The sequence below is a fragment of the Cebidichthys violaceus genome, unplaced genomic scaffold (assembly GCF_023349555.1).
Source record: "Cebidichthys violaceus isolate CVI_PGR_0920_01 unplaced genomic scaffold, fCebVio1.0.p SCAF_2, whole genome shotgun sequence".
Taxonomy (NCBI): domain Eukaryota; kingdom Metazoa; phylum Chordata; class Actinopteri; order Perciformes; family Stichaeidae; genus Cebidichthys; species Cebidichthys violaceus.
Genome location: NW_027176372.1, coordinates 21,185,977 through 21,213,422, shown reverse-complemented (window position 1 = coordinate 21,213,422; position 27,446 = coordinate 21,185,977). Strand labels below are relative to the sequence as shown.

Here is a 27,446-nt window from a genome sequence, read left to right as displayed (position 1 = left end):
GACTTATAAACTTGTTTTTTATAATTTTCATCTTGTACGTCAAGCCAATTACATTTGGAAAAATCTGTCTTTACTAAGGCGGCTGAGAAATGTGCAGGCTCCTACTTAATAAAAGGCAAAAAGGCACTAACCACTTACCATCGCCACCCCTACTTTAGTTCAGCCCTGTACACCCTCAGAGAAAGGCGAGATTACGGGGGGGGGGGGGGGGGGGGGGGGGAAGGGAAAGTGGCACCAGCATGGTAGAATGAACGAGGAAAGAGCAAAAGGAGTGCAGGACCTTGTTAAAAGCCCCACGGTGACAGCCGAGGAAAGGCTGCAGCTCCGAGTCATTAAATGTGGCTGAAGTTGGGGTGAGTGACTCAAAAAAGAGAGGGTTTTCAGAGACGAGTGCTGCAAATTGAGGCGAGGAGCGCTCAAGTTGCAGCTCGCTAAGGTAAAAGCACAGAAGCGATGAAAATGAAACGTCTATTGTAACCACAACTTTTGCTGAAAAATCAAACCCGTGGCCTGGTTTCTGAACACCGTTATCAATTACATACAAATAAAAAAAGTGAGGCTGGATATACATACACTCCTCAAGCCTTTGAGTGCAAAATGGTATCAAAAAAGCCCTAAAAAAGCCTTTAGCTTTCTATACCATGTCCTCCAGGGGAGTTGAACAAGTGCTCCCATCAAACACAGCAGCATCCATATTACTGTACGCACATCGTACACAAGAGTTTCTGCTGAAGCAAGATGTTTTACAGTTTAACTGTAAATGGTGGAAACGTTTCTCAGGTTCACACAACCAACAGAGTTTTGGACCTCTGGAACATCAAAAATATTTTTACCTCATTGAGTCTAGAATCATTCAATCCCTGTCGAATTTTCTGTCACGGCCGCCGAGTCCGGCAAATAGCACAAATGAATAATTCAAGAGTCGAAGCAACCTATCAGAGCAACTAACTCCTCTGGTGTTTGGAGGATCTCAGATAGCGGTATAAATCCCAACAGTCGCCAACAGACGCTTAACGAATAAGAGCGGAGGTAAAACAGCCTTTACATTCGGAAATACGCTTTGTGACCCTGTAGATGTGCGGGCAGCCCTCAGGATTCAAGAACACGTCCCGTTTGATTTTCTATGCAGCAGAGTAGCACTGGTACAACGCACCAAACGTACAGCTTTCAAAAGACTTTTCCCACACTTTGACATATTAAAAACATTCCCCACACACACCGAATCTATTCCTTTACCGACGGGCTTTTCCTGGTAATTCAGTATTCATTTTCTATTTTGGTTCCAGTACGTCACCGAACGATTGTCAAACAACTTCTCATCTGCTGCTGTCCCACATCGATCGGTCCCTCCTCATGACTTCACAAAGCCTAAAAATCGTCCTCCTACACGATGACAAAGATCTGGGTGAAAAGACGCAGAGCTACAGTTGAAGATTTGAAACGTTTCTAGTGAGATGTTTGACTTGCAACTCAGGTTTTTGGCGTTTCTGCTTTGCCAGAAGTGGTCTCTCCGCTCCCTCTTTTTGATGGTAAAAGCACCGCTTTTAACGAGAGCAGCGGAAAAAATAACCTGCTTTTAATCCACAAACACCCTGACAAAGATGGAGCTGTCCTCGCGAGCTTTTGAGCGTTTCAAAGTCATCTTATCAAGGAGGAAAATCTAAAGATGAGTGTCTGGGGAACAAAAACACTGGAGGGAGAGGACTCTCATTTGGCTCCACTTCTCCTATGGCAGCCGTGTTCCCCGGGCTGATGGATGAAGGGAGAAACTCATCTCATGACTAATTGTATATCTCCCCTCCAGAACTATTGTGTCTGGGGGTTGGAAATAACACAACCCTCTGCTCTGACCAAGTAGTAAACAAACCCGGATGATGGAGGCGAGTGGGTCTCCTCTTTCTCCCTCACAACACGGTGGAGCATGGCTGCCAAACACACAGCCCACAGACACAATCTGGCAGCTTATATTACTACCGTCCCGTGGTTGAGTGTGTATTCCCTCAATAAGTGCCGTTAGATCACGAGCGATGTTGTTGTGACTCTGTTGAATATGTGAGGTCCATTGTTTCGGGATTCAGAAACATCATTGTTGCCCGTCACTCAAAACTTAAAAGTTTGAATGAACAATAACACAATATTTCCGTATTTGCTGTTGAAATGCTTCCACACATAACAGCACTATTGCTACTGTAATAGTCAGACACACTTTTAAGTAAACTAGAGTATTATCCAGAACAACAAATAGAAAGAATAATGCATTTCTGTAAGGGCCAGTCAAGTTCTTTCACAGTAAACTGTGAAAACTATTTCTTTATGGAATTCACTTGTTGAAAATGGAAAGGGTTAGCCCTTTGCAACTATTTAAATTATTGAAAAAAAAAAAAGCAAAAATGTGAAACTTCCTCTGGTTTCAGCGTCTCAGATGTGAGAATTCTACACATTGATAAATGGAACGCGTTGGGCTTTGGACTGTTTCGATCTAGAAATTTGAAATACAAAACTTGCCGTGTGTACATTTTGAAAGAGTTATTATTTGCTGCAATCATTCCTCTTGTCACACCGGCCATGTAGCAAAAAAACCTTTGAACACTAAGAAATGGTGGTCGCTTTTTTGTATTTCAGCGAAAAAAAGAACACAAAGCTCCAGCAGCCTGAGTCAGCCAAATCAAGTCGATAGCTTTCAAACTTACAGACATTTTAGTACAAAATGTTTTGCCCTTGGTGACCTGTGGCGGAGGGATATGTCAAGCAGTCACATGTTGGTATGGTGCCGTAACAAAACACTGGAAATAAACACACAACTGCTATGATGACTGTGATGAATCTTTGTATTAAAAGAACGTCTGCATTTTGTACATACTTGGATTCTATTGCAGTGCAGTCGCTCTACAAAGTTCTTATTATATCATATTGTTGTTATGTTTTATCGATGATGGTGATGTCATCTAATGACACAGCTCAGCCTGTAGTCCACCTCGGTTGTCTCCTGGGCTGCATGATGTGCTGTAGAGACCAGGCTTCACTGTCGAATCACACTCAGTTTAAACCTGAGCAGACACCTAGCGGGAGGCACTCAATTCTAATAGAGGGAGGTCTGTGTCCTCTTGCACTTTGAGCGCCTCTAATCTCTTATTCATGTATTCAAGGTGAGAGGAGAGGAGCAGCTACAAGTGAGAGCCGAATGGGTCGGAAGAACGGAGATGAAGAGGGGGAGAAAGCTCTGGTTTAAAAGAAAGAAGAGGTGAAGAGAGGAAAAAGAAAAGACCCCCGACTCCCTTCTCAGCCTTCCATGAAGGAGTTGATCCCGCGGAGGAGAAGAAAGACTCGGGGTCCTGGAGCTCCACACAGACCAGGATCAAAAGGAATCCCCATCTGATCCAAATGTTGTTTGAATGTTTTATGGTGGACAAGACATCGAGTCGAGGCTCGGATAAGACGAGGCTCAAGAGAGCTCTGATCAGAGGACATTTTCACATCAGTCACATTTTTTCTTTTTTTTTTTTTTTTTTCTGACCACATAAACTGTATGCATACATTATTCAAAAACGCTGAGCAAATATATATCTCAGCGCCGCATGATTGTCTTTTTAATGTCTCATTCACATTATGTCTTGACAGTGTCAGTCACTGGATTCAATAACGACTGCACCGGCTACATACATTCACACAGCAGAGACATACACAACTGTTGAGTAATAGGAGGACTGACATACTGAGATATGATGCATGCAGCATTCGCCCACATACACATTTTTGGAAACACATCCAGCGTTTTCCGACAATCGCACGAGGGCTAATTCATCTGAGTCAACGAAAGGTTAAGTGCAATGTATCAATCTTGTTTTTTAAATTAAATTGTATTAAACATTTTCATATGCTCACACCTGCATTCCTGCAAAGCGCAGTTTGTGGATAAACCTATGAAGGACTAAAAAAAAAAAAAAAAAAAAAAAACATTCAATCATACATGAATGCTGCTAATGCATAGAAACCTTTATGCAACACACAGATTATTTCAGCTGTGACAAAGCCCTTCCAGGACGCAGGGTAGCTTTTTGTTGTTCAGAGCCTTGTTTCCTCAGAGGAGACAGTATTTACAGTTTATTATGCAGATGCCATCGCTGAGCACTCTCGTGTAATGCAAATGCAACACACACATGCGTGCTCACAAACCCATTTAGAATTTAGCATGTTGCGCCGTCTCAGAGCTTTCATTTCATTTGCGTTGTGAATACTTCAGCGAGCATTAGCTGAGTGCAAAGAATGGTCTGCATAATGCCCACCTGCAAGAAATCAGAGCTGATATAGCTGCAGTACGAGCCTTTGAAGTCGAGATTGGGGACGTGTTTAATGTCTTTCACTAAGCTCTAAATGGGTAAGAAAGACAAAGAAAAAGCTGTTAACTTGGGTAACTAGTGAACTGCTGCCTGTGAAGAGTTAACTTGTTCCTGCAAAATAAGGAAGTGGGAGGGGACTGTCACGCTGACGTCAATGCTGGAAGAGAAACTAAAAAGGAGGAAAAGAGCTGCGTGTTTTTAACTTTCCTTTACGGATCTGAAAGATTTGAAACAAAAAAAACTACACACACACCAGGTAAAGTTGTAATTTGTCATGTTTGCGGTCTTGTCTTTAGTAATAACTAGTTTACTACTATGACTATGCATCTGGATTGACTTTACAATCATTTCCCCTCATATTTTCTAGACATGGCCACTGCTGCTGGTAGTGACAATACCGAGGCTAGTTTTCTTTGTTCCATTTGTCTGGATGTGTTCAACAAACCTGTGTCGATTCCCTGTGGGCACAACTTCTGTCTCGCCTGCATCACAGACTACTGGGACACTACCGATACTGTAATCCAGTGTCCACTGTGCAAAGAGCAATTCTTCAGCAGGCCAATGCTTCGGGTTAACACGTTCATTGCCGAGATGATCGAAAAGTTGCCCAGATGTGAAGGATATCAAGTTCCCCCTGAAAAAGCAGGAAGTGGAGACGTGCTCTGCGATCGGTGCACAGGTGCAAAGCTCCCAGCCATCAAGTCCTGCTTGGTGTGTTTCCTGTCTTTCTGTGAGACACATCTGGTGCCTCATCACAATATTCCAGCCATGAAAAAACACAAGCTGATCCACCCGGTTGAGAACCTGGAGAGCAGGATGTGCAAGACGCACGACGAGCCTTTGGAACTGTTTTGCCGGGTCGATCACATGTTTGTTTGCCAGTCCTGTAAAGACAGTGACCATAAAACCCACAACATAGTGAATCTGGAGGACGAGGCTCAAACAGCAAAGAACCTGCTGGGAAAAAAGAAAGAAAGCACGGACGAGATGATCCAGACGCGTCAGCAGAAAATTCACGAGATCCAACAGTCGGTGGAGGCTAGCAGAAAAAAGGCAACGAAGACCCTGTCATACAGCGCGCATGTGATGACTGCTCTGGTGGACTACATCAGCAGAAGCCAAGCAGAGCTGGCTGAGGTGATCGAGACAAAGCAGAAACAAATTGAAACGGAGAGAAATGGCTTCATTAAAGAACTGGAGGGAGAAATTATACAACTGAAGCAGAAGAAATCGCAGCTTAATCAGGTCAAATTCACCGACGACGCCTTGTTGTTCCTTGAGAATTTCCTGTCTCTCACCTTCACTGAGCCTCTGGTTAAGAACTGGTCCGATGTGACTCTCGACAGTGGTGAGTTTACCGAGCAGGGAGCCATGGCCAAGCTGGAGACGACAGTGACGAAAGAAATAAGGATGCTGTGCGATCCCGACTGGAAAGAAGTGCAGCGGAATGCTGTGGATGTGACTCTGGATCCGGACACAGCCAACCCTTTTCTCGTCGTTTCGCCGGATGGGAAGCAGGTCACGCATGGAGACAGAAAGAGGAACGTGCCGAAGAAACCAGAGAGGTTCGAACATGTCCTTAATGTCCTCGCAAAGGAGGGCTTCTCCTCAGGACAATTCTACTACGAGGTCCAGGTTAAGGACAGAACAAACTGGGATTTAGGAGTTGCAAACCACTCCATCAACAGGAAGGGCGACATACGATTGAGCCCCACGAACGGATACTGGACTATTTATCTAAGAAAAGGAAATGAGTTGACAGCCAACGCCAGCCCTGCCATCAACCTCAACGTGAGGGAGACGCCTCAAAAGGTGGGCGTGTTCGTGGATTACGAGCTGGGTCAAGTCTCCTTTTACGACGCAGACTCCAGGGCTTGCATCTTCTCCTTCACCGGATGGAACTTCACCGAGAGGCTCTTCCCGTTCTTCAGCCCCTGCACCAACGATGGCGACAAAAATCACGCCCCCTTGATCATCACTCCTGTCAAACGCAACAGTTGAGTCTCTCGTTTTTGTTTTCCAGCTTCGGGAAACAAAAAAAAAAAAAAAGAGAGAGAGACGGGGCAAGAGGGACTTGGAGAGAGATCACAGTAGAGCGATGAAAGGGTTTTTTTTTTTTTTTTATCTGTGAAGCTCCGGTGTGTCATTCTGTTTCTCCCGTCCATCAGTGTCAGAGCGGCGTGTCACTACGTGTCGCCTGTCACACAGACAGCTGTGGATCTCCAAGGGAATGCACATGCAGCCATCAGGACATTCAGGACACACACACACACACACACACACACACGCAGTGTGACATTACAGTCGTACATCTCCCTGGCTTACAAAAAGAGATCTTTAAGGGCGGACCATTAATTTTGATACTTTAAAGCTACTCTTGCCTGCCAACATCGCATTTACAAATATTTTACAGCACTTGTTTTGTGCTCCTTTGGCTGCCACATATCAGGAGTGTTTAGTTCTGACATGATGGATGGGATTGATACGGAGAGCCGCTTGAATTAACTATTCCTGGATCCACGAAATACTCTTTGACCTACATGGGATTCACCCGAGGACAGCAAATCCCAAAGTGATGGAAAATAAATCAACACAGACAATATTCAAACAAATATTTGGACTCTCATTAAGACAGTTCTTATAATGCGGCTCTGTATGAGAATGATTTTTCTCCAACAAAAAGGGTTGTTATTGAATGAATCAGTCGCAACACTGGGGCCCGACTGGCATAACGTTGTGTGTCGTCTAATTAAAATCAGCCAAACCTGCTTTCCAAGTTCAAACACAGCAAATCTATTTGGTTAGGAGAGACTTAAGCAACTGTTTATTGAGCAGAGCCAATTAAAGTATGTTTGTTTGTTTGTCGGTGGGAAACATTTAATTCTGTTTCTCTTTCTTTGAGTCGTGTATATGCTGCTTTTTTTTTTTTTTTGGGGGGGGGGGGGGGGGGGGGGGGGGGGGGACTGTTTTCCCAAGTAGAACAACAGATTCAAGCTCTCTAGAGGCCGTAGTTATTATGAAAGAATATGTCAACGCTGCCTGACTTTTTGAAAAAGCGTGACCACTGTCATTCCCGAGCCATAACCATGTGTTTATTATTGTAGCCAAGACAACAAAAGGTCTCCTAACCTTCACAAAAGTCCTTATTTTAACCCGAAACATGATCTTTCCCGAAACCGAACCGAAGTCATTGTTTGTGCTTAAACTGAACCAAACTAAATGACGGTGTTGTCACGTCATAAAACCGGCTCGACAGTGATGTGATGTATTGTGTCGTTTCATTTTGCAGGACTTGATTTGTTTGGGTTTTTTTGCGTTTTTACTCGTCATGTAAATGAGGTCGTTATAATCTCATCTGGACATAAAGCAGCTGAAGAGCTTCAGGAGAGTCGGTCAGATTGATCCACTGAATTGTTGTATCATTAAGAGCTGAGAGACCAACACAACTGGGCTAATGAGTGTGAGGAGCTGAGGGATAGAAACCTGGTACAGTATCTCTATAATGTGAAAAACATAAAACTCATCCGTTTTCTTTTGATAATAAAAGAGCATCGGAACATTCAGGTTAACCAAAAAGGAAAAAAGTGGCACTTCATGCACATGTGATGTAGAAGAGAGTGAATTATCTGTATTCATGCAGAAATTATTAGTGAAGTGATTCCATTAACTCTGAATTTTTGAGTCTGAGAAATTCTCTGTGTTCTGGTATTTAATTTTTGTTTTAAATGATTCATGTTTTATCAACTAATCACTGTTTTTGATAGTGAAAACGCAGCCCTGGTCCTGTATGTATGTTGGATATACTGATGAGGGGAAACGATTACAATAAAAGGTCATTTAGAAAACAGTAATCTCCTTGATTTGTTTTATCTGGACAACACACACTTGATAAACGCTCACAACAATCTAAGAAATACTGCCAACAGATAAACACACCGAATGCTGAACTACTTCCATAAGCAATTAAAGTGCATCTGTCACGATGAGGAATATAAACACAAATTAGAGACTCTCCTGACAGCCCACAACATACACTTAGCACATTTTGTAGCCACCAATCGCACAATAATCCACCGCTTTTCTAAAAAATTAAAATAAATATAAATAAAATTAATGGCAATTCTGCCTTTCACAAACACGGGAATGAGCATTTAATGATTTGACACAGATAATTGCATGCTATGTCTCAAGTGAAAACAAGTTATCTGCAAAATGGGAATAGAAATGTGCAGGTGCTGTATGAAGAGACACCTTGAGTAAACGTTACGCAAAATGTGCTTCGTGCTGCAAGACGGAAACATGTAGTGTTTTGTATGAAATGAATCTGAATCTGCAAAGTAACTTGAAACTATATCTGTAGAATACATGTAGTGAATTAAAATATAAAGTAGCATAAAAAGGAAATACATAAGCACGAGTACCATAACATTCTAGTCAACTACAATAGAGTACTTGAGTAAATGTACTTAAGTTAACTTCCATCAATGCTTATGGAAATAGTGGTTTGATCTTTGTACTATTTACAACCTAATAAATCAGTATAATCACATACACATACATATATATACATATACTGTATTTATATATATATTAGAATAATACTGAAATGCTACAATTGGTACACAGTGACCACACAACCTTGTTTACTTACATGTATCCACAATATTGGATAAGTCAGCCTTAAAAAGGCAAATATACTTGAGGCTGCATTATGACAATATTTTGATTTTTCAACATATTCACAATGCATGGCTGAAAGTAGAATGTTTTGGTTAATCATCCCAGGCTGAATAAACTGCAGTAATAGCCTCAATTTTGGTTTAAATATAGCAGCTGTTCTCTATTTCAAATGTGCTCCAGTTTAATACTGTCATGGAAACAGGCTCATTATAAAAGGGGGCTTGTCAACAAAGACAGTTTCACCAGTCTGAGGTTTCTCTCAAGCAGCATTTTCAAATTAAAAGCACAGTCCTGGAGTGTGTACTGCTTCTGGTGCAGTAAGCCAGCTGCTGATTTGTGAAGCTAACCCAGAGCACATCACATATATAACTTCTATTGATCCAGCCAACGAGTGAACGCGCGCTCCTCCAACACACCAGCAGCTTCTTAACTGCTCTTTCTGTTCACTTGGTTCAATCACAACGGAACTGCGAGGAGAGGATGATCCTGGACTGCTGTGAAATGCTGATACCCATGAAAAAAAACAAAAAAAAACTGGTTAACTCCAGCAGTTTGTACGGAGGCCCCTGAGGCAGCCTCTGCTACGCATTGTTTGAAAAGAGTGAGTAATGTGAAAGTGTAAAACTTCAATCTAAATGAACCACAAAGAGTTTGCAACTGAAAGGATAACATTGTGTTTGAGTCCACAAACCCCAACGCAAAGCTTTCTGTTAAAAGCATGCACGGAACCTTCATTAGTCACCTTACAGCTAATGCATATTCATAAGACTCACACTCTAAAATATAATAATTGGTGTTGTGTGGTTAGGATGTATCGGTGTTGTCCACCTCCAGAGCTATGAACAACGGTGTCTCCATTCAGCTACATGATCTCATTAGTCAACACCAGACTGGGTTGGACTGTTTCCAACCTTAAAGTTCTGCCCTGCCGTCATTAATACTCCACCATAATACTTTGGTTTATGAAAAAATACCTGCAAAACTAATGCCTTTCCCATTATCCCTCAATGTTACTTTTGTTTTTGGCGCTAATTAGCAAATATCAGCACGCTAACATGATGAGAGAAGACGGTGAATACGATGAACACAGCAAACATAGCAATCATTAGGAGCATATTAGCATCTTAGCGTTAGCATTTAGCTCAAATGATAACCGAGCACGTCCTGTCAGGCTAGAGAAGGTTGATAAACTACACGTCTGCATTACGTTTTCCTAACAGGACGTCACTATGTCTGTCTCACTGTGTTAGATCATAAATAGAGTCTCTGAGTACGTGGTCTGGGTTATTACACAGGCTTATTGAATGACAGTTTGTGAAAAATACAAGTGCATCGTGTGGTGTGTGTGTGTGTGTGTGTGTGTGTGTGTGTGTGTGTTGCGTCCATGTTTCCACAGGACCACATGTCTTCGCCCCACAGTATGTGTATCTAATGAAGTGCCAAATGTAATGAGATAAATCTATCCATGTGGGTCCCTTAACGAGACTAAATCCACATGGCTGCTAATGAGTCGGCGCTCCATCAGCCGTCCCTCAGAGGACCGGAGGACCCGACTGAAGCCGGAGACGACCCGGAGGCAGACAGAATCACACCCTCTAAGCCAGTAAATCCAAAGCTCCAGCTGTTGCAGACCTCCATCATTTAGCTACCGGTACTTAAGGGAGGGGCTTCAAGTTAGCAAGCAGCTACAACTGCTAGACGGTGGAGCCATAGCCGGCGCAGGGAAACACTAATCATCTGTAATCATTGATCTGCCATTACCGGGCCATACTCATTAGCCTGTTGGAACAATGCTCTTGAGGATTTGTTACTAGGTTATTATTAGCTTTCCCGCTACTTCTGTGTTGAACATGTGCACTCCACACAGCTGCTACATGCCGCGCAACAACATGCGGCTAATGGAACAGCGTATACGGCTGAAGCGCTATTCAAACAATACAAATCCTCAATTTATATTGTTTGCTTCAAAGCCTTTGTTCCATCCGTGGAAGTACGATACATAGCAAACATACACCTGTATCACCGTCACACAAAGAACTGATGCTGTGTGTTGAGCTTCCAAATTGAAAATTAAGCAAAAGGAAAAAGAGAAATGCAGAATCAGGCGGCAAAAACACCACAAATTATTTCACTTTTGTGAATTTAAAAGCTGCATTAGTGACATGGTAGCCATAGGAAAGCACTAGCAAAGGGCGCAGCAGCACCAGGTAAAGGGACACTCTATGACAACCCACCAGCGCAATACCAGAGCCTGTAGTAGCTGTAAGTGCAACAATGGGCCTATTTGGGGATTTTTGTTTTATTTCTAATGCCACCTTTTGGCATTTCTAATCAATGCTTTATTCATGTGGCACAATAATGTAATGTTTTCAGTTGAAATATCTTAATTTGGGGACTTTTACAAACACATATTGATTAATGTGATTGTTTGCAATTAAATCAGCATTCATTTTTCTGCCACCCCTTCAAGTCTCCATGCCGCCCGCTTGCCACTCCATGAATATTTTCCGTCACTGGCTTCAGGCATAAGAATGGATTCGCATGCCACTGCAGTAATTCTTCTACACAGCGTAATACTATTCAAACATTCCATTAAAATCATAAAAACATAAGACTACCGCATAGCCTACAATGTGGCCAGAACAGTTTTTAAACAATCTACCGTAGGCCTATCACTCACTCTAAAATGACATCACACATAATACAATTCTGTGGTCATTCTGTCATTTTGAATTATTATTATTAGTAGTTACTTTCAGAAAATGAATATGAATACACCACTATCAATTTGACACTCTCAGGACCTATGCTTTGATTGAACTGTCACTGTATTGCTGACTTGCGTGGGTTTTTTTTTGGGGAGCTTGGAGTAAACTACTGTTTAGGCCAACTGAACAAAACTCGCTTCAACAAAACAACCTGCCAATATCCATCTGTGGCCGTTGTGTATTTCTACTAGTTGGAAGCTGTCAACCCCGCACCCGCATGGGAGAGGCTGGACAGAAAGCGGAGCTGCTGCCCGCTGCAGGGACGACGATCGGCAGGTGGGTGGAATCCGTCTGTTAAAAAAAAAGTCCTTCGGTGACTCCCGGCACCACGCCGTGGAGTCTAGGTCTCAGGAGCTTTGTCTCTCGCTGCATCTACTTGCAGTAGAACAGTTCTGCTCTTGTAAATTTCACAACTTTTCAGAAATATCTTCTTTTTTTTTTTTCCAAAACATGGATGGCAGCTGGGGTGGAACTGTAGCAGCTTGAAACAACACTCACCAACGGAGCTTCCACAGATTTAACAGCACTAGAGAAACAATGCTTTAAAAAAAAAAAAAAAAATGATTGTATTACTATTATTACTGTACCATTATAAATAATACCAACTGAGATGTGGCCTACTTGATCGCTCTCGTATTCTATAAGAGTCTACATCCATAACAGGGGCTCTGAGAGACTGTTAGGCACAGCAGAGCTTTGAGCTAAATCCTAAATTCAGCAGGCTAACTCATAATGGCAATGCTAGCATGTTGTTTAGCAGGTGCAACCATTTAGGTGAACATGCCAACATTTACCAATTAACACAGTTTAGTTTTGTCATTAGTTTTGCGGGTAGCGAATCATTCATTTGCATTTTGGTCCAAAGTGTGTGAGCCATGTTGCCAACACGGCTAAAATACAAATGTCTGTCGTTATCCACTTCCTCGATTAAATGGCAGAATGAGCCACGGAATATTTGATAACTGTGCCATAAAAATGTTTATCACCCTTGTTTTCCATTTTAGCAGGCAAAGTATTCTTATTGATATCGCACGCTGTTACAGGCAAATTAAATGTGCTCTACATTAAACAGAAAAATCCATTTTCTTTGACACTGTTGGACAACATGTCTTTCCTTGAAGGTTTCCTGTTGGTTTCCCTGGAAGCTGTGAGGAAACGCAGAGGAGCTGCAGCGACAGGCGTCATCGTGATAGTAGTGCACTTATCCTGCTTTAATGGCACCTTTATTGTAAGAGTGTTAGGAAAAAAAAACATCTGACTGACGGAGAGAAAAATAATGGATGAGTGACTTTGTTCCCTACTGTATCTCTCAGATGGACGGGGGGAAAAAAAATGTGTGGCTTTTCCAGTGAAAGATCAGATTTGTGCTTCACAAAGGCTTTGATCTTAAGGCTTTCTGACAGGCTTTAATCCGAGCAGACCACACACACACACACACACACACACACACACACACACACACACACACACACACACACACACACACACACACACACACACACACACACACACACACACATCTTTTCATTGACTTCATACAAAATGGACTTCATTTATTTCCAGCTGTCTGTTTGTGGTTTTGAGAAGAGTCGGTAGTGCTTAAGTGAACTCTCTTCCAAAAAGGACTCTGTGGTTGACAAATAAATAAAAAATAGTGTCTATAAAAAGTAAATGATAAAATGTGAAAGCCATGCTAAGCTCATCTGTTTTCCTTTCTACACACATCGTGGTGAGTCATACTGTACTGCAACTCTGGGGCGCTGCTTTTTATGCCCACTGAAGCTCTTGTCACAGAGGTCGCTTTTATAAATGCGCCCGCTGCACCTTTTCTTTTCTTTCTGTTATTTTCAGTGGATTTGTGTGGCTGCAGGTGTCCCCATCCAAATTCATATTTCTGAACAATGCAGGGACAGAATGTGGGAATGGGAGGACATTTAAATCACTAAACAAAAATGGTAAAAAAAAAAAAAAAAAAAAAAACTTGAGAAGAAGCAGAGTTTCCTCATCTTAAGACGCCGCGGTTGTTTTGTATGACAAATAGAAAATAGCAGCGACTGGATGGAAGGAAACTGCCGCTAATTGGAGAGACAACCGACTGAAGTCCTACAGGATCAAATGGTAAAAGAAAGAGGAGCTGCAGACTTCCCCGGCAAAGCCATATTTCTATATATTTCCCTCATTTAATATTAACAGTGAGGTCATATATATATGTGTGCGTGGATAAAAAGCACTTGATTTGATGTTAGGTATGACATTTGCTGGATTAGCCTGATAATGCCTCATCATTATAATACTTGTATCAACATTGTGATAATACAGAGGATGTATTCATAATACCTAACCCTAATTAGTAATGTGAAAACTCCCTTAATTCATCCGTTCATCTTTGATTCTAAATAGATTACCACTAGTGGGTCCAGGAGGGCTTCTGCAAAATCCCAGCATGCAATAAGCCTGGGGCACGGTACACCCTTGACAGCGTTGCGATACATAATGAATATTGTATTCATTAGCTCTTTATCGTCGTTATGGAGAAACAAGATATATTTTCAAATTAAAAAAGCAATCTCAGCAGCTTGAAATAGCAAAGCTTTGTTTGTTCAAGATTTAAGGGGATAGTGTACCTGCAAGGTCAACACTGCTGTTGACTGAGGGAGAAACATTATCTTCCTTACATAATTGGGAACGCCAGCCAGTGGTCAGACTGAAAGAAAGATGGGGTCGTGTGCAGATTCTCCCCAGGTGGACTACCTTATCTCTACCTCCGGGGGATTGTATCTATAATAGCACAAAGCACGCAAATCTTTGATGGGATTGCCGGCGACTGTCTTTGGCAGGAGAAAAATACGGCATTTAGCCGGCTGGTGGTGAGGTTCCACAGGCCGTGTTCGACTGTGAGCACCACCAGCGAGTCAGCTGTGCCCTGCAAGTACTGATATTAGATCATTTGGAGCCCCTGTGCTTCTCAGCCGGATTGTAAATCCGGACCAATTAGCGTCACCCCGACGGATGAAAACGTGGAGAAACACCTCTACGTCTTAAGGGCCCTCTTCTGTCTACCGCTCATAATGCAATTAATTAGAAAGCCCTTCTTTAATTAGACAGAACACTGGCCCTGATACAAAAATATGCTCATTGGGTGTAAATACGCACACACAGGCAGAAACTGCAGTGCATGTATTTGCACACAAGGACATCGCCACAGTATTCGGTGTCTAACGGGTCAGAGAGCTGAAGGCTTTGGGAGTTTTTTGATTGGCGGGTCTGTTGGCATGGCGAGAGGCAGGCGGATGAGAGATCTCCGTTGTGCCGCTTCCTGGTTTTAGCCGCGTGACCTCCAAACAGTCCAGACGAGCGGAGCCGCGGGCTACAGCAAGCTAATCAAAAACAGCAAAGACCAAACAAGGCTACCTCTTTCAGACCGTCTCAAAATAACAGGATTAGAGTTTATCTCTCACCAGCAGTTATTTGATGCTGGTAGCATTTAAATTACATTCCATCAGGAAACATCCAGCCAGACATAGTGAGCCACTGTGATTCCAGGCAGTGGCTGTGTGCAGCACAACACATAATAGTGTAGGGGGCTTTAATCGAGAAACCAGAGAGGACGGGGTTTCTATATTCTTTTCGGGTCACGCCGGTACAGTGGTGAGGTAGTTTCGTCGGTACCTGGAGGCAGACTGCTTCTTTTCCTCTTCTTGCAGTTTCCAGCAGTGTTTTCCATCGAGGCACGCTCCGTCACCAGCGGCCCGTTGGAGCCGTTGAAGCGGAGAGGGTCATTGCTGGTCGTCGGGTCAAAGGGCAGAGCGCTGAGCCCTAAAAAGAGGACAACAAGCGGCACGTTACAAAACGGGGCGGGGCACGATCAACATATCAGCAATATGCATCTTACAAGAAATACGTCATTCACCGTAGGAACAAGGTGACACGGGGTGAGCGACTGATAAACAAATGGTCATTTTGTGGGAGAAGTGTTCCTTTAAACAGGATACAGATGTTGCTTTTCCATAGTACAAAATAACCCTCATTTGATCAGATCTGTAGGAGTTTGACAGAGCGGTTTGATCAATATCATTGACTCATCAAACGCTCCGCATGCTGCAATCATTGCCTTCAATAATCTGACCTCCTGTCGCTGGTTGTTCGTTGACTTGTTGTTCAGTAACCGTACAACTAGACTGCACATAATGGACGGGTTAGCTTGTTGCGAGACGTCATTAACTGTATCGTGAAAAAGATAGAATTATCAAGTCAGGGTCATATTGCCGTTTTACATCCACGTCCGTCCAAAATGTCGCTTTATCATGTTATTCTGTCACACATTTGAGTAATGATGAGCATATGAATTCTTGAGTTATGGCCAACGACTTGTTTTGTGAGGTCATAGTGAAGTTTGAGCATCGAAATCGAATTTTAAATTATTTTTTTAAGCCCAAAAGAATGTTCAAGTATTGCTCATGTTCGGTATGCTAGATGTCTGCATTGCACATATAACAAAACATATTTCACAATGACCTTTGCTCCCCATTATCTGTAAAATAGAGACTGATAACGTCTGACATGCTGTGAATGTATCTGATTAAAAGTCAAAGACATTAGACAGAGTTGATCTTCGCCTACCAGCAATGTCCAAAAACAAGTTCTTAAAAACATCACAGACAGCCGGAGGATGAGATATAATAAACTACAAACCCAATAAAATATTTCTATCCTGAGACGCTGCCATGCATTTCTAGATCTTACCTCAAATATCTTATTAATACGGGCAGACTGTCTGCATGCAAACACACTAAAACACACACACACACACACACACACACACACTAAAACACACACACACACACACACACACACGTACACAGAGTCTGGACTTTGATGCAAATCAACCAACTCTGCCTAATGGGTTTGGGCCTCTATATCCTGTACTATAAATACTTCATTTTCATTAAAATCACTTTCACGTTATTCTGTTCCTTTATTAACAGACTCAATAGTCGGACGCGTGGAGCGATAAATAAAGTCACATCCTTGAGTAATGGCCAAAAACACTGATGCAGATGTTATTTACAAACCCTGAGGAGTGAATAACAAAATAAGTTCTCAAACATCAGCTATCGTTCGCTTGTTATTCTGAGGAGAACTTTGTAAGACACCAGCTCCATACTAATATGAAATACAAAACTCTTAATTAACACCGGCTTCTGCTGTTTCCAATGGAATACAGCACATCTGGATGAAGTGCCTCCTTCTCTCTCAGACTCAGTCAGCTATATTGATCACTCACAGGGGGGGGGGGGGGGGGGGGGGGGGGGGCGGCAGGTTATCAATGTTATTTGGATTTCACTGAGTGCTTGTGTGAGAGGGTGACTAATATTATTTTTGTTGCTCATAAAAAGAAAAAAAGAGTTGCATTATTGATGCGGTCGTGGCTTTGCAATGAAAGGTCAAAATGAGTCACATCACCATCTTTCTCTGAGGACCTTTATTTCTTATTTCTTATTTCAATATCCAGTAAGCAGAAAATCCTGCTTTTTAAAAACACCATTTTGGAGCATTAATGTTTAATTAAGCCATTTCTTCTTCTTCTTTTTTAAAGTGATGTACTCTGTCATACGATCTGAAGCTCATTTGTGTTTTCATCCAAATCCACTCCTAACTGTATTTAAACAAAAAGGCTTTAGCTGGAAGTACGAGTATCATCCATCATTGGACACAAAATCCAAATGAAAAATGGGGACAAAAACTATATTTTTTGGGGTAAACATCTGTATCGAAAAAGGTTACCTGGTACCTACATGTCATAGTATTCTATAGTTCACACTCTGGGTGTCCTGTTTGCTTCATGGGTGTTTCCCCATGTCTTACTCTTTTAGTGTTACTATTTAGTGTTTACTACTTTAAATCCAGATTAAAGCTCATCAGAATAATGCATGCATTTTGCCGGTATTGGTCCAATCATGACCAAAAATGCGACTAAACTCTGTTTTCTTTTTGTTCTGACAATTGTCCTCAAGGCATCGATTCTTTTTTCTTTGTACTTGACGTATTTACTTGTCCCATCCTCTCCGCCCCCTTTTCTTCTTCTTCTTCTTCTTCTTCTTCTTCTTCTTCTTCCTCCTCCATGTAACTACTGCACATCAGGATGCACAGAAAGGTGCCAGCAGACGCTGACATGAGATTGGCTTCATGCATTTATGGATGCGGCTCAGCCTCTAAATCACTGTTACGTCTCATTCTATATATTGGACGAGACCAGGCCGATAATGTGTTTACAAGAGATTTTAATAGCTGCCTTCATCCCCCACCCCCATTCGCTGTGTGACGGGGACAGATGGAGCCTCTCTCTGCACGGCCCTTCAACCATCTTTTTGTCTCACTGTGATATTTTCATTTTATATCTCTATGCATATATGCGGCATGTTTTGATGCACATACCTACACATCAATTCTTTAGAAGAAAAAAAAATAAACAAAGTACAATGAAACACCTTGCAGGTATTTCCATTTTAACCACAACCTGAGAGCAGCGGCGCTGTAATCTAAAGTCTGTGACATAAAAAAAAAAAAAAAAAAAAATGTTTACCTTCCTGTAAACCTCTTCAAATTAACTCGGTTGCTTCTACGTTTTTTTTTTTTAGATAACAGAATCCTTATCAAAACCTTCCTCTGACGCTGCGTGTGAATACTAATGCGAGTGTTCACACATGCTTAAGCATGCCGCTGTATTTCTCCCCCAAAAATGTCCTCCACCTTTTTCTTTTTTTACCGCTGTCTGTGTAGAACGCAGCTGTCAGAGGTTACATCAAACGCATCCATTCACCGACCGCATCAGTCCCTGAGACGTCTGTAGCCCATCAACATCCATCTGTCTGGGACTTCTCTCTCTCTCTCTCTCTCTCTCTCTCTCTCTCTCTCTCTCTCTCTCTCTGGAGAAAGACTGAACAAAGTGTCAGTTAATCTTCCGATTTGATATTACCGCTGTCAGTCGCTCTTCTTTTTTTCCCTCTCCTTCAACGTTTTATCTCAGCCGTTCAAAAGCATAAAAGAGAGGAAACATAAGGGCCAGAAGATCAGAGTTTGTGAAAGACAGAGCAGGGATGTACACAGGGGTGCTGCTAGGGATTCCGGGCATCAAAACATGGAGCGATGTGTGCCCCACCCTGACGTGTCTTACATGAACAACAAACCCCATGTCACTCTAAGCAACATCTTGGAAGTTGTTGTTTTCATAGCTGTAGTCTGGCATGTTGTGTGTGGATGTGTTTTTACTGAGCTACAATCTGTATCTCTCCATCTGTGTCCAGGCATCTGGATACAAGCTCTTTTTTTTGTGTGTTTTTTTAATCACCTGGCAGTTAGGGGATGCTAATTCAGAATTTAGTTTTCTGACCGAAAGCCGATCCTCGTTAACCGATCATCAGCCGCTAGCTGACAAGATCAGTGCTTTTCATGCAGGGTTGCTGTGGTTGAAGAGCTTAACAAGCCGCCCAGCTACAGCGATAACCGATGCACAAGCAGGTTAAATCAATGATTTAGTACCAGCTTCAGCGTATGTGCAAAACTGGCAACCGAGTCCCCGGTTTAACCGTCTGGGAGAGTTAGCAGTGGAAACATGCAGACATTTTCCCAGTCAGGTCAGGGTTTCCACCAGTGTACTGCAAGTCCATTGTGTGTGTGTGTGTGTGTGTAGCGATGATATAAGTGAAAGGGGTTCGGCCCAGGCTCACTTAAGGTGGGATGACCTTTAAGGTGGAGCAGCGATTCTCATTCTGGTGCCAAGGCACTCCTCAGTTTGGCTAAAAAAAAAAAAAAAAAAACGCTTAAAAAGTCCTTTAAATGTTATTTTGAACTATTTAACTGATGCAAATTATGATTGTTGATTATTAACATGCCTATTACTGTAGCAGCAGACATACTATCTTCTAGAAGGAAGCACAAACACTTCAGAAAGGGAGTAAGATGAGGTTGTGTTGGTGTACAGACTATTATTATAGAATTATTAACGCAGCGGCGTAAAGACTCATTCCATGTTCTTTAATGTGCTCTCTGATGTAGCGTTCATACATTCTACACTCAGAAAAGCTAACGGACACGTAACTCATTCACATTTTAGTTTTGCGCGTCAAAAGATCCCTTAAAGCTGCTCAAATCAATATTTCTGTATTAATAATGGAAACGTGATGTAATTTGAGAGAGGTTGTTAGCGGCGACGAACCCACAGAGTATTTTTATTCAACAACAATCAAGTGATTTCGGAGCTCATTGTTTTGGTTGTCAGATAAAGTTACTCTATTCACATAAAACAAATAATTTTAAGATGATTAACAACTTTTTGTTCACATATAGTGACAACAAGCAGAGGGTGAAATGAAAAGGTTGAAAGGTGCCTGTGGTCAGTATTGATGCAGTATATGCCTTAGACCAGTGGGATACTAGGATGCACCATAATCGATATGTCTTAGTTATATTAATACCCATATCATCATATTTATGAAAATAAAATCTATATAATTCCATGGAAATCTGAGAGAAAAATGACAATACATAGAAATAGAAATATGAAATGGAATATATTCAGCAAGAAATCACATTCCGGAGTTCATGTCAGCGCTGCATTTTGACACCGACGACGTTTCCTCTTTGTTCTTTTTTTTTTTCAGTGCCATCTTCAAGCAGGCGAGCGTTTTTCTGAGAGAGATGAGCAGTAAAGAAGGAAACACTTGAACAAAGCAGCCGTTACACTCCATGTAAACGTAATGGATCTGACCTCCCTAATGGGTAGGAGAGATCCATGGACAACATAGGATAATGTCTGCTGAATATGATACCCAACCCCCTCCTTTTATCAGTAAGACGAGTCAATGCCAGACTACAAGCACTAACACACATTTAAAAAAAAATCATTTTAAACATGGGGTACTCTTGCAGCCCTCGTCTATATGCTAGCAGCTAGGAGAATCTAATATACAGACGCAGCTACTTGCTACTACATTTTAATGGCAACCCAGCTCATAGTCGTCGATATATTTCAGGCCGGACCAATGAGGTGGATCATAACCACTTGAGTTGAAACGAGCAGTTATTGTATTGATTAGTCAGTCTGCAGAACGCCATTCGAGTCACAATCCATCCATTTTCAACCGACGTATCCGGCTACACCCGGGTGAGTCAGGTAGCCCAGACACGCTTCTCTCCAACCAGCTGCTCCTGGGGGACCCCAAGGCGCTCCAAAGGCCAGATGGGATACGTAATCCTTCCAGCACACTCTGGGTCCGTCCCGGGGGCCACGGCCCAGTTGGACGTGACTGGAAACCTCTGAAAGGAGAACCCAGAAGGCATCCTTATCAGATGCCTGAACCCCCCCCCCCCCCTCGACATACTCCCGTCAACATGAAGGAGCATCAAAACAAGCTCCCCTCGGATGTCTGAGCTTCTTATCAAAGCCTCTGGAGGTGAGCCCATGCCACCGAGGGAAGGGAACTCATTCAGGTCGCTTGTATCCGCGGTCTTGTTCTTTTCGGTCGCTACATGAAGCTCATGGCCATCGGTGGAGGCTGCGCAGCAGATCAACCTGTAAAGAGTCAGCTTCAGGCTCGGCTCCCTGTACACCAAGTCGGCCCCGTGCAGTCCGACCCGCTCCGCCTGTCAATCATCTCACCCTCACTCATGAACAAGACCTCGAGATACTCCAGTCGGACGCTTACTCCCAATCCGGAGTGAGAAGTCCAGGGTTTCCTGGCAGAGTACAACGGCCGCGAGCTTTGGAGGCGCTGCCTCTCAAGACAGCTGCTGAACACAACGGCTACACACAAAATACTAAACTTTAGCTGTTTTCAGGTTCTACTGTGAGAATCATCCTTTCAAATGGATATCATTGCAAAGGGGATCTCTTTCGGGTATCTAAATGAGCACTCTGCATGAGCCCCCTTCGGTCTCGACACAGAAAAACGATGAGAAAATAATCCAACGTCTCACCCCAAAAAAAACCCCTTCAGATCTGATAACCAGGATGCAATCATGAATGACTGCGATGACGTCACACAAAACCAACAAACCACAGCATGAATATTTCATTACTTTGATGACTAATCTGGGACACAATATCCCACTGCAGTCATTTTAGGGTCGAGCATTTCTGTAGCTTTTCGAAAACCGGGAACTAGATGCTGTCTTTTTTTGGGGGGGGGGGGGGGGTTTGGTTTTTTTAAAGGCACAGCAGCAAATCAAGTCAGCACTGGAAAGCAAACAATGAAGGAACCAGTGTCAGGTCATTATAGTGCTACACCATGTTCTCCGTCTTCCTCTCTCCTTGTTAACACCATCTACTGCATCATCTGTCGGCTTTCTTCTGGAGTGAATTACCTGTGTAAATTCATAGATTGTTGAATCTGGTCATGAAAATACGAGCCAGTTTAAATTGGCACACACTAGCAGGTGGACTCATGCATCTGCAAGTCTGTGTCCAAGAGAGAGAGAGAAAGTGTGTGTGTGTGTGTGTGTGTGTGTGTGTGTGTGTGTGTGTGTGTGTGTGTGTGTGTGTGTGTGTGTGGTGAGAGGGAGTCTAGCCAGCCATGAAAAACACATGTAGATTACTGTGTGTTCATCCATCTGAAGCAGATAAAGGCCATTCAAAAGGCATACAATATGTATATGTCATTGAGTGAATTTGATTTGTTCTTTTTAACATAACTTCCCCAAAGGAACTCCATGCAGCCGAGCGGATTTGCCCGCTATGACAATAAGAAAATATCAAAAAAAGCAGTGGGGGAATTTGAATTAATGCATGAACTAAGACTTCTCTGCATCGGTGTTGGAAAATATGAGGAAGAACATGCATTATGCAGCCGAGTAGTCACTTAAACCCAATTCAATAGCTACATACATTTCAATGGTAATGTATGCTCAAAGATAATTATAGGTGTAGCCATACAGGCCCATGTCAGCAGGGGATGCAGGGAGAGACAAGAGCTGCCAACACATATTTGCTTCAAACCTTCATATAGTCTGTGATGAAAATATTGAATAATGCGCAACAGTGGGCACTTTCTTTCAAAGGCTAAATCTAGCTTTCTTCAGCTACTCTTTATTCTCAAAGGTTTTAATTTGTGTATAGAAGTTCATGGCTCGTATTTGGCCTTTATATTCCAGTTAATAAGTGTTTTCAATGATTCGTAAATTAAATGGCGACGCCGCTTCTTTTCTTATTCTCCGTCTACTTCGCCACGATGGGAACCGCTATGAAATAAAACCATTATGAACTCTAGTCTATTTACTGACATCGAAATGATCGTTCCAAAGTTTGTTTATTGTCCAACACAAGGTTGCGCAACAAAGTCCTTTATGCCCTTTATGCTGCACACAAAAAACACTTTTTGAGGTCGTTTGTCCACGTGCCTGCAGTGTGAACTAAACCTCTTCTTCACTCTCCGACTGCTCCGACCGCTGCTGTGTGTGCCGACGTAAAGCGTATCATGCGATCTCCGGCACACGCGTGTAAAAGCCGCCCGGCAAAATGTTTTTGAAAGCGATCGGCTGGTCACTGGTTGATGGCCGATGAGCTGAAAATCGTCCGGTTCCGATTGGCAGCCGACGGATCGGTACATCTCGAGATATATACGATAGAGTTTCCAGAACCGATACAGCACATTTTCAGCTTGAATCATCATATAACTTTACAGTTATAATTGAGGATGAACTTCTTTGCATGTCTTTAGAGATGCACGCTTGAATTTCACAAAAGGGACATAATGACAGAATATGAACTTTAGACTAACATTGGGACAAAACGTTTTATTTATGTTCTATGTGAGAAAAAGCGCAGTAAATGAACACCTTTCATGTCATCTTTTAATCAGTACATTTTCTGAAAGCTAGTATATTTGCAATAAGTTCCCGTGATGGGTCATAACCTTTAATAGAGAGGCTGAAAGGAAACTCGGCCGTCTATGACCTTTGTGTCATCGCCTGAATTAGCTGCTTCCTGCCCGCTGAACAAAGACATCCAGGCAGCCGGTGACACTGAGCCAATGACGGCCTTGCCTTTCACAGAAATTATTTCTGTCATAGAGGTCCATAAGTCACACTCGGTCACAGCTAAGGGTTCAGGGTGCAGTGCAACCGCTCACATTAATCTACTCGCTGATAACCCATTTCCAGGTTGGCTGCGATGGGTCACATTCAAGTGACACATTGCTGGTGGGGTCATGTGGTGGCGATAGCTCCAAGTTTAGCCTCCGGGCCAACGACCACCAGCGGCTACATCTCCATATCTGGAGGTTTGCCCACGGAACTCTGGCATATGAGACATGTGAGAGTGTGCAGGTGAGAAGAGCCGCTGATAGAGAAGTCAACCACTGGAACAAGCCACTGCTCTATTCATAGCCGGGACCGTCCGGGCTCAACGAGATTAGTGAAGGTCGCGGGTGTAAAACTAGCAGACTACGCCGAGTGACAGATGACCACGACAGATGAATAAACAAGGTGCCTGACTGATTGGGATTAGCAAAAGCTGGTTTGGCACACTGGGCACGCGAAGCATCCTGCTAAGGATATTAACCTGGCTTTTCACTTGGTGCCTGAGTATTTTTAGTGGAAGGAACAACAAGGGGTGACATTTATACGGTGGCAAGAAGCAAACAAATTATCTTGGACCCCTTTTTTTATTTATTTGTTATTTTATTTTATTTTAAATTTTATTTTACATTTTTATTTTATTTTAATTTTAATGTAATTGTGGATTTTTGTACTTTTACTTAGTTGATATTCTTCACTGTTTATTACTTATTTATAATACTTGCTGTTCTTGTTTTTTTTACCATGCACCTTGATTGCACTGTCCACTTTGCTGCTGTGATCCTGTAAATTCCCCCACTGCGGGACTAATAAAAGGATTATCTTATCTCTTATAGAGATGTGTCCCTCACCTTTAAAAATACAGTAATGACCTGGCAAAAAAACAACTGCACTTCTGAGAGACGGTGGAGTTTTAGGAGAGTTTCTTTAGTGCTTCATGAACTCATGTTATCACAGACGAGATGCGCAAAAAAAAAAACCCACCTCTAATGAATCTATCATATTCGTCTCAGCTCCAGATGTACAAAATCAGACAGATGGACAGCCTGCATCCAGTCAATCTCAGAGCAGCAAGCTCCTTACTTCATGCCACGAAACAATGACAACATGTGAAAGAACATTTATCACTCGTTCCTCTGTGCCGACACAACATCTGCTCCTGGTGTAGATATGAGAGGCACATACATTAAGCGAACGCAGACATAAATAACCGCAGTTACAGCTTTGCAGCTAAGTACAGTGAAAAGAGTGAAACGCTGAAAAAGTACCGATGATAAATCCACCTGTCTTTTTCACTTTTAGCAGAGATTTACACCGGTGACTATGGTAGAGAAAGTAGAGTTTATGATCCGGTGGAATGAGCTGACTTTGAGATGAGTACTACAGCTTCTCCGGGCGATTTCTGACCTTCATCATTACTGCTTGTACAGGCTGTGCCTATAACCCAGTGGCACAATGTACTCAATCAATTTAAAACACACACTTCCTCGTTATTCTCTCAGGGCAACAGCGGAAAAGATTTTATTCTAAAACCTACTCGGTCTACAATTTGTCAAAGTGAAACTTATAGCTGCTACAATCAATATTTTTTATATTAACAATGGACAAAACGTATGTGTTTAATGTAAAAGGGTCGATTGTTGTGGCAAACCCTCTTATTTACTTATTTGGTTCGCTGTCACCGCTCTCATCAGCATTGGTTCCAGCAGCAGCAGCAGCAGCCAGCTGTTCACAGAAAAACTTTACACAACCTGCCTGCTGTAGTCTGTGATTAGATGAACATCGTGGAGCATTTAGCCGCTAAAGCGACAGATAAGTCCCTGAGGAGGCGGAGCCTAAAGGAGAGAGAATATTTAACGGTCATCAGATGGACAGAAAGCCCAAATTAATGCTCATGTTGTCAATAAGCAACCACTAGCATGTTAGCCATATCTCCTTAAGAGGTGTCACTATTGTGTTCACAGCTTGTTTATGCTGCCCCCAAGTGGCCGAAAAAAAATCAATTAATGCATCTTTACAGTTTTCATGATATTTGGTAAAAACTTTTTCAGTCTCCGTTATTCACCCTCAGGACACTAATATTAGACTGAGGGCCGCATTGAGGTGCAGGAATGAGTAGAGAGTAAAATACATTATCGTCCTTGACATCATTTGATATAAAGAAAAAAACATGTTATGCTTTTCCAAGTAGGCATTAAAGTTGCTGAATATAGTACCATGCAACAAAAAAAAATAAAAAATATGCACAGCGCCATGAAGGCTTGAAGAATTGGGCTATGCAGAGTAGGGTATCCATGGTGACACCGTAACCCGTGGTGACAGGTATCTGTTGGCAATTGTACCAGCTGTTGTTGTTCAGTTGACTCTTTCCACAGAGATCTCAATGCAGACTGAAGATCTCAGCAGCGCCAGCTGTCAGCTCCGTGTTGTGCGCACACACACACACACACACACACACACACACACACACACACACACACACACACACACACACACACACACACACACACACACACACACACACACACACACACACACACAGTGAGGCTGCAAGAGACATTACGCACACAGTCGCTCTCGAACACACACACACGCGCACACACACACACACACACACACACACACACACACACACACACACTTGAGCATGCAACCAAGCAAGCCACGGCGAGCCACACAGGCATACATAAACACAGGCGCACGCCCTACACGCTCTCTTTGTTGCGTCTGTGTCACACTCGGCCACATGCACTTCTGTATGCAACAGCGAAAAACAGCCGCGCATCTGCCAGGCCAGTAGTGACGACTTATCAAGCCGACACCTCTCTGTGAAAACAGGCTTAAAAAGAGACGGTGAAACCACTCGGCCTGCTTTCTATAAACCGCGCTTTTGTGCAGACTGTTTGTTAACATCCTTTGTACATAAAAAGGCCGGCTGCAGATTTTATGGTATTGGGCCATTTATTGAGACAGCAGAAGCTGTGCGAATGAGATTGCTGGTGTGAAACCTCCTCATTTGTACAGCTTTAGCGGAAAGTAAAGAGGGGAGGGAGATCCGTTTCCATTGACAATATAACATAGAGCCTACTCACTGTTCAGTGCTGTGGAGATATTGAACACAAACAGGACAGGGAGGAGGCATTATCTTACAAACAGAAGTATAAAAACGGATATAAACTAATACAAGGTTAATAAAAAGGACTGTTTAGAAAAGGAAAACATAGTTTGAGCGTCAGGCAAAATGTAATAACTTCCTAGCTGAGAGTGACATTTAAAAATAAGGCTTCTCTCACAAGACATCAATACGTCTCCTATTTAGAGCATATAATTCTAACTTTTGGTATTACCAAGATAAAACATATTTTTTGGGCTACTCACACGAGTGGTACCACATCCCCACTGACATTTTACATTCATAAGGTCACTTTCTGTTTGATATTTTACATTGCATGCAGGTTTTCAAAGTTCATTATTATGCTCCGGACACACTGTGGCTATTTTAACAACCTTTTGTTGTAAATCACAATGAGTCCACCTCCATAACAGCTCCCTGTGCACAACTCTGTGCCACATGCTCTGCTTCCATCAC

The 27,446-nt window shown here is 42.5% G+C and overlaps 2 protein-coding genes across 2 annotated transcripts in view; one reads left to right on the top strand and one right to left on the bottom strand.

Annotated features, from left to right (window-relative positions):
• LOC137875955 (ecto-NOX disulfide-thiol exchanger 2-like) overlaps positions 1-27,446 on the bottom strand; it is a 153,673-nt gene that overhangs the window by 106,484 nt on the left and 19,743 nt on the right. The window contains 1 exon segment of the mRNA XM_068715473.1: positions 15,455-15,601. Coding sequence (XP_068571574.1) covers positions 15,455-15,601 — 147 coding nt within the window.
• Positions 4,424-7,263, top strand: LOC137875688 (E3 ubiquitin-protein ligase TRIM39-like). Its single transcript, XM_068715149.1, has 2 exons — positions 4,424-4,593; positions 4,705-7,263. Exon 2 carries the CDS (start codon positions 4,707-4,709, stop codon positions 6,336-6,338), a length of 1,632 nt encoding a protein of 543 aa, XP_068571250.1. The 5' UTR covers positions 4,424-4,593; positions 4,705-4,706; the 3' UTR covers positions 6,339-7,263.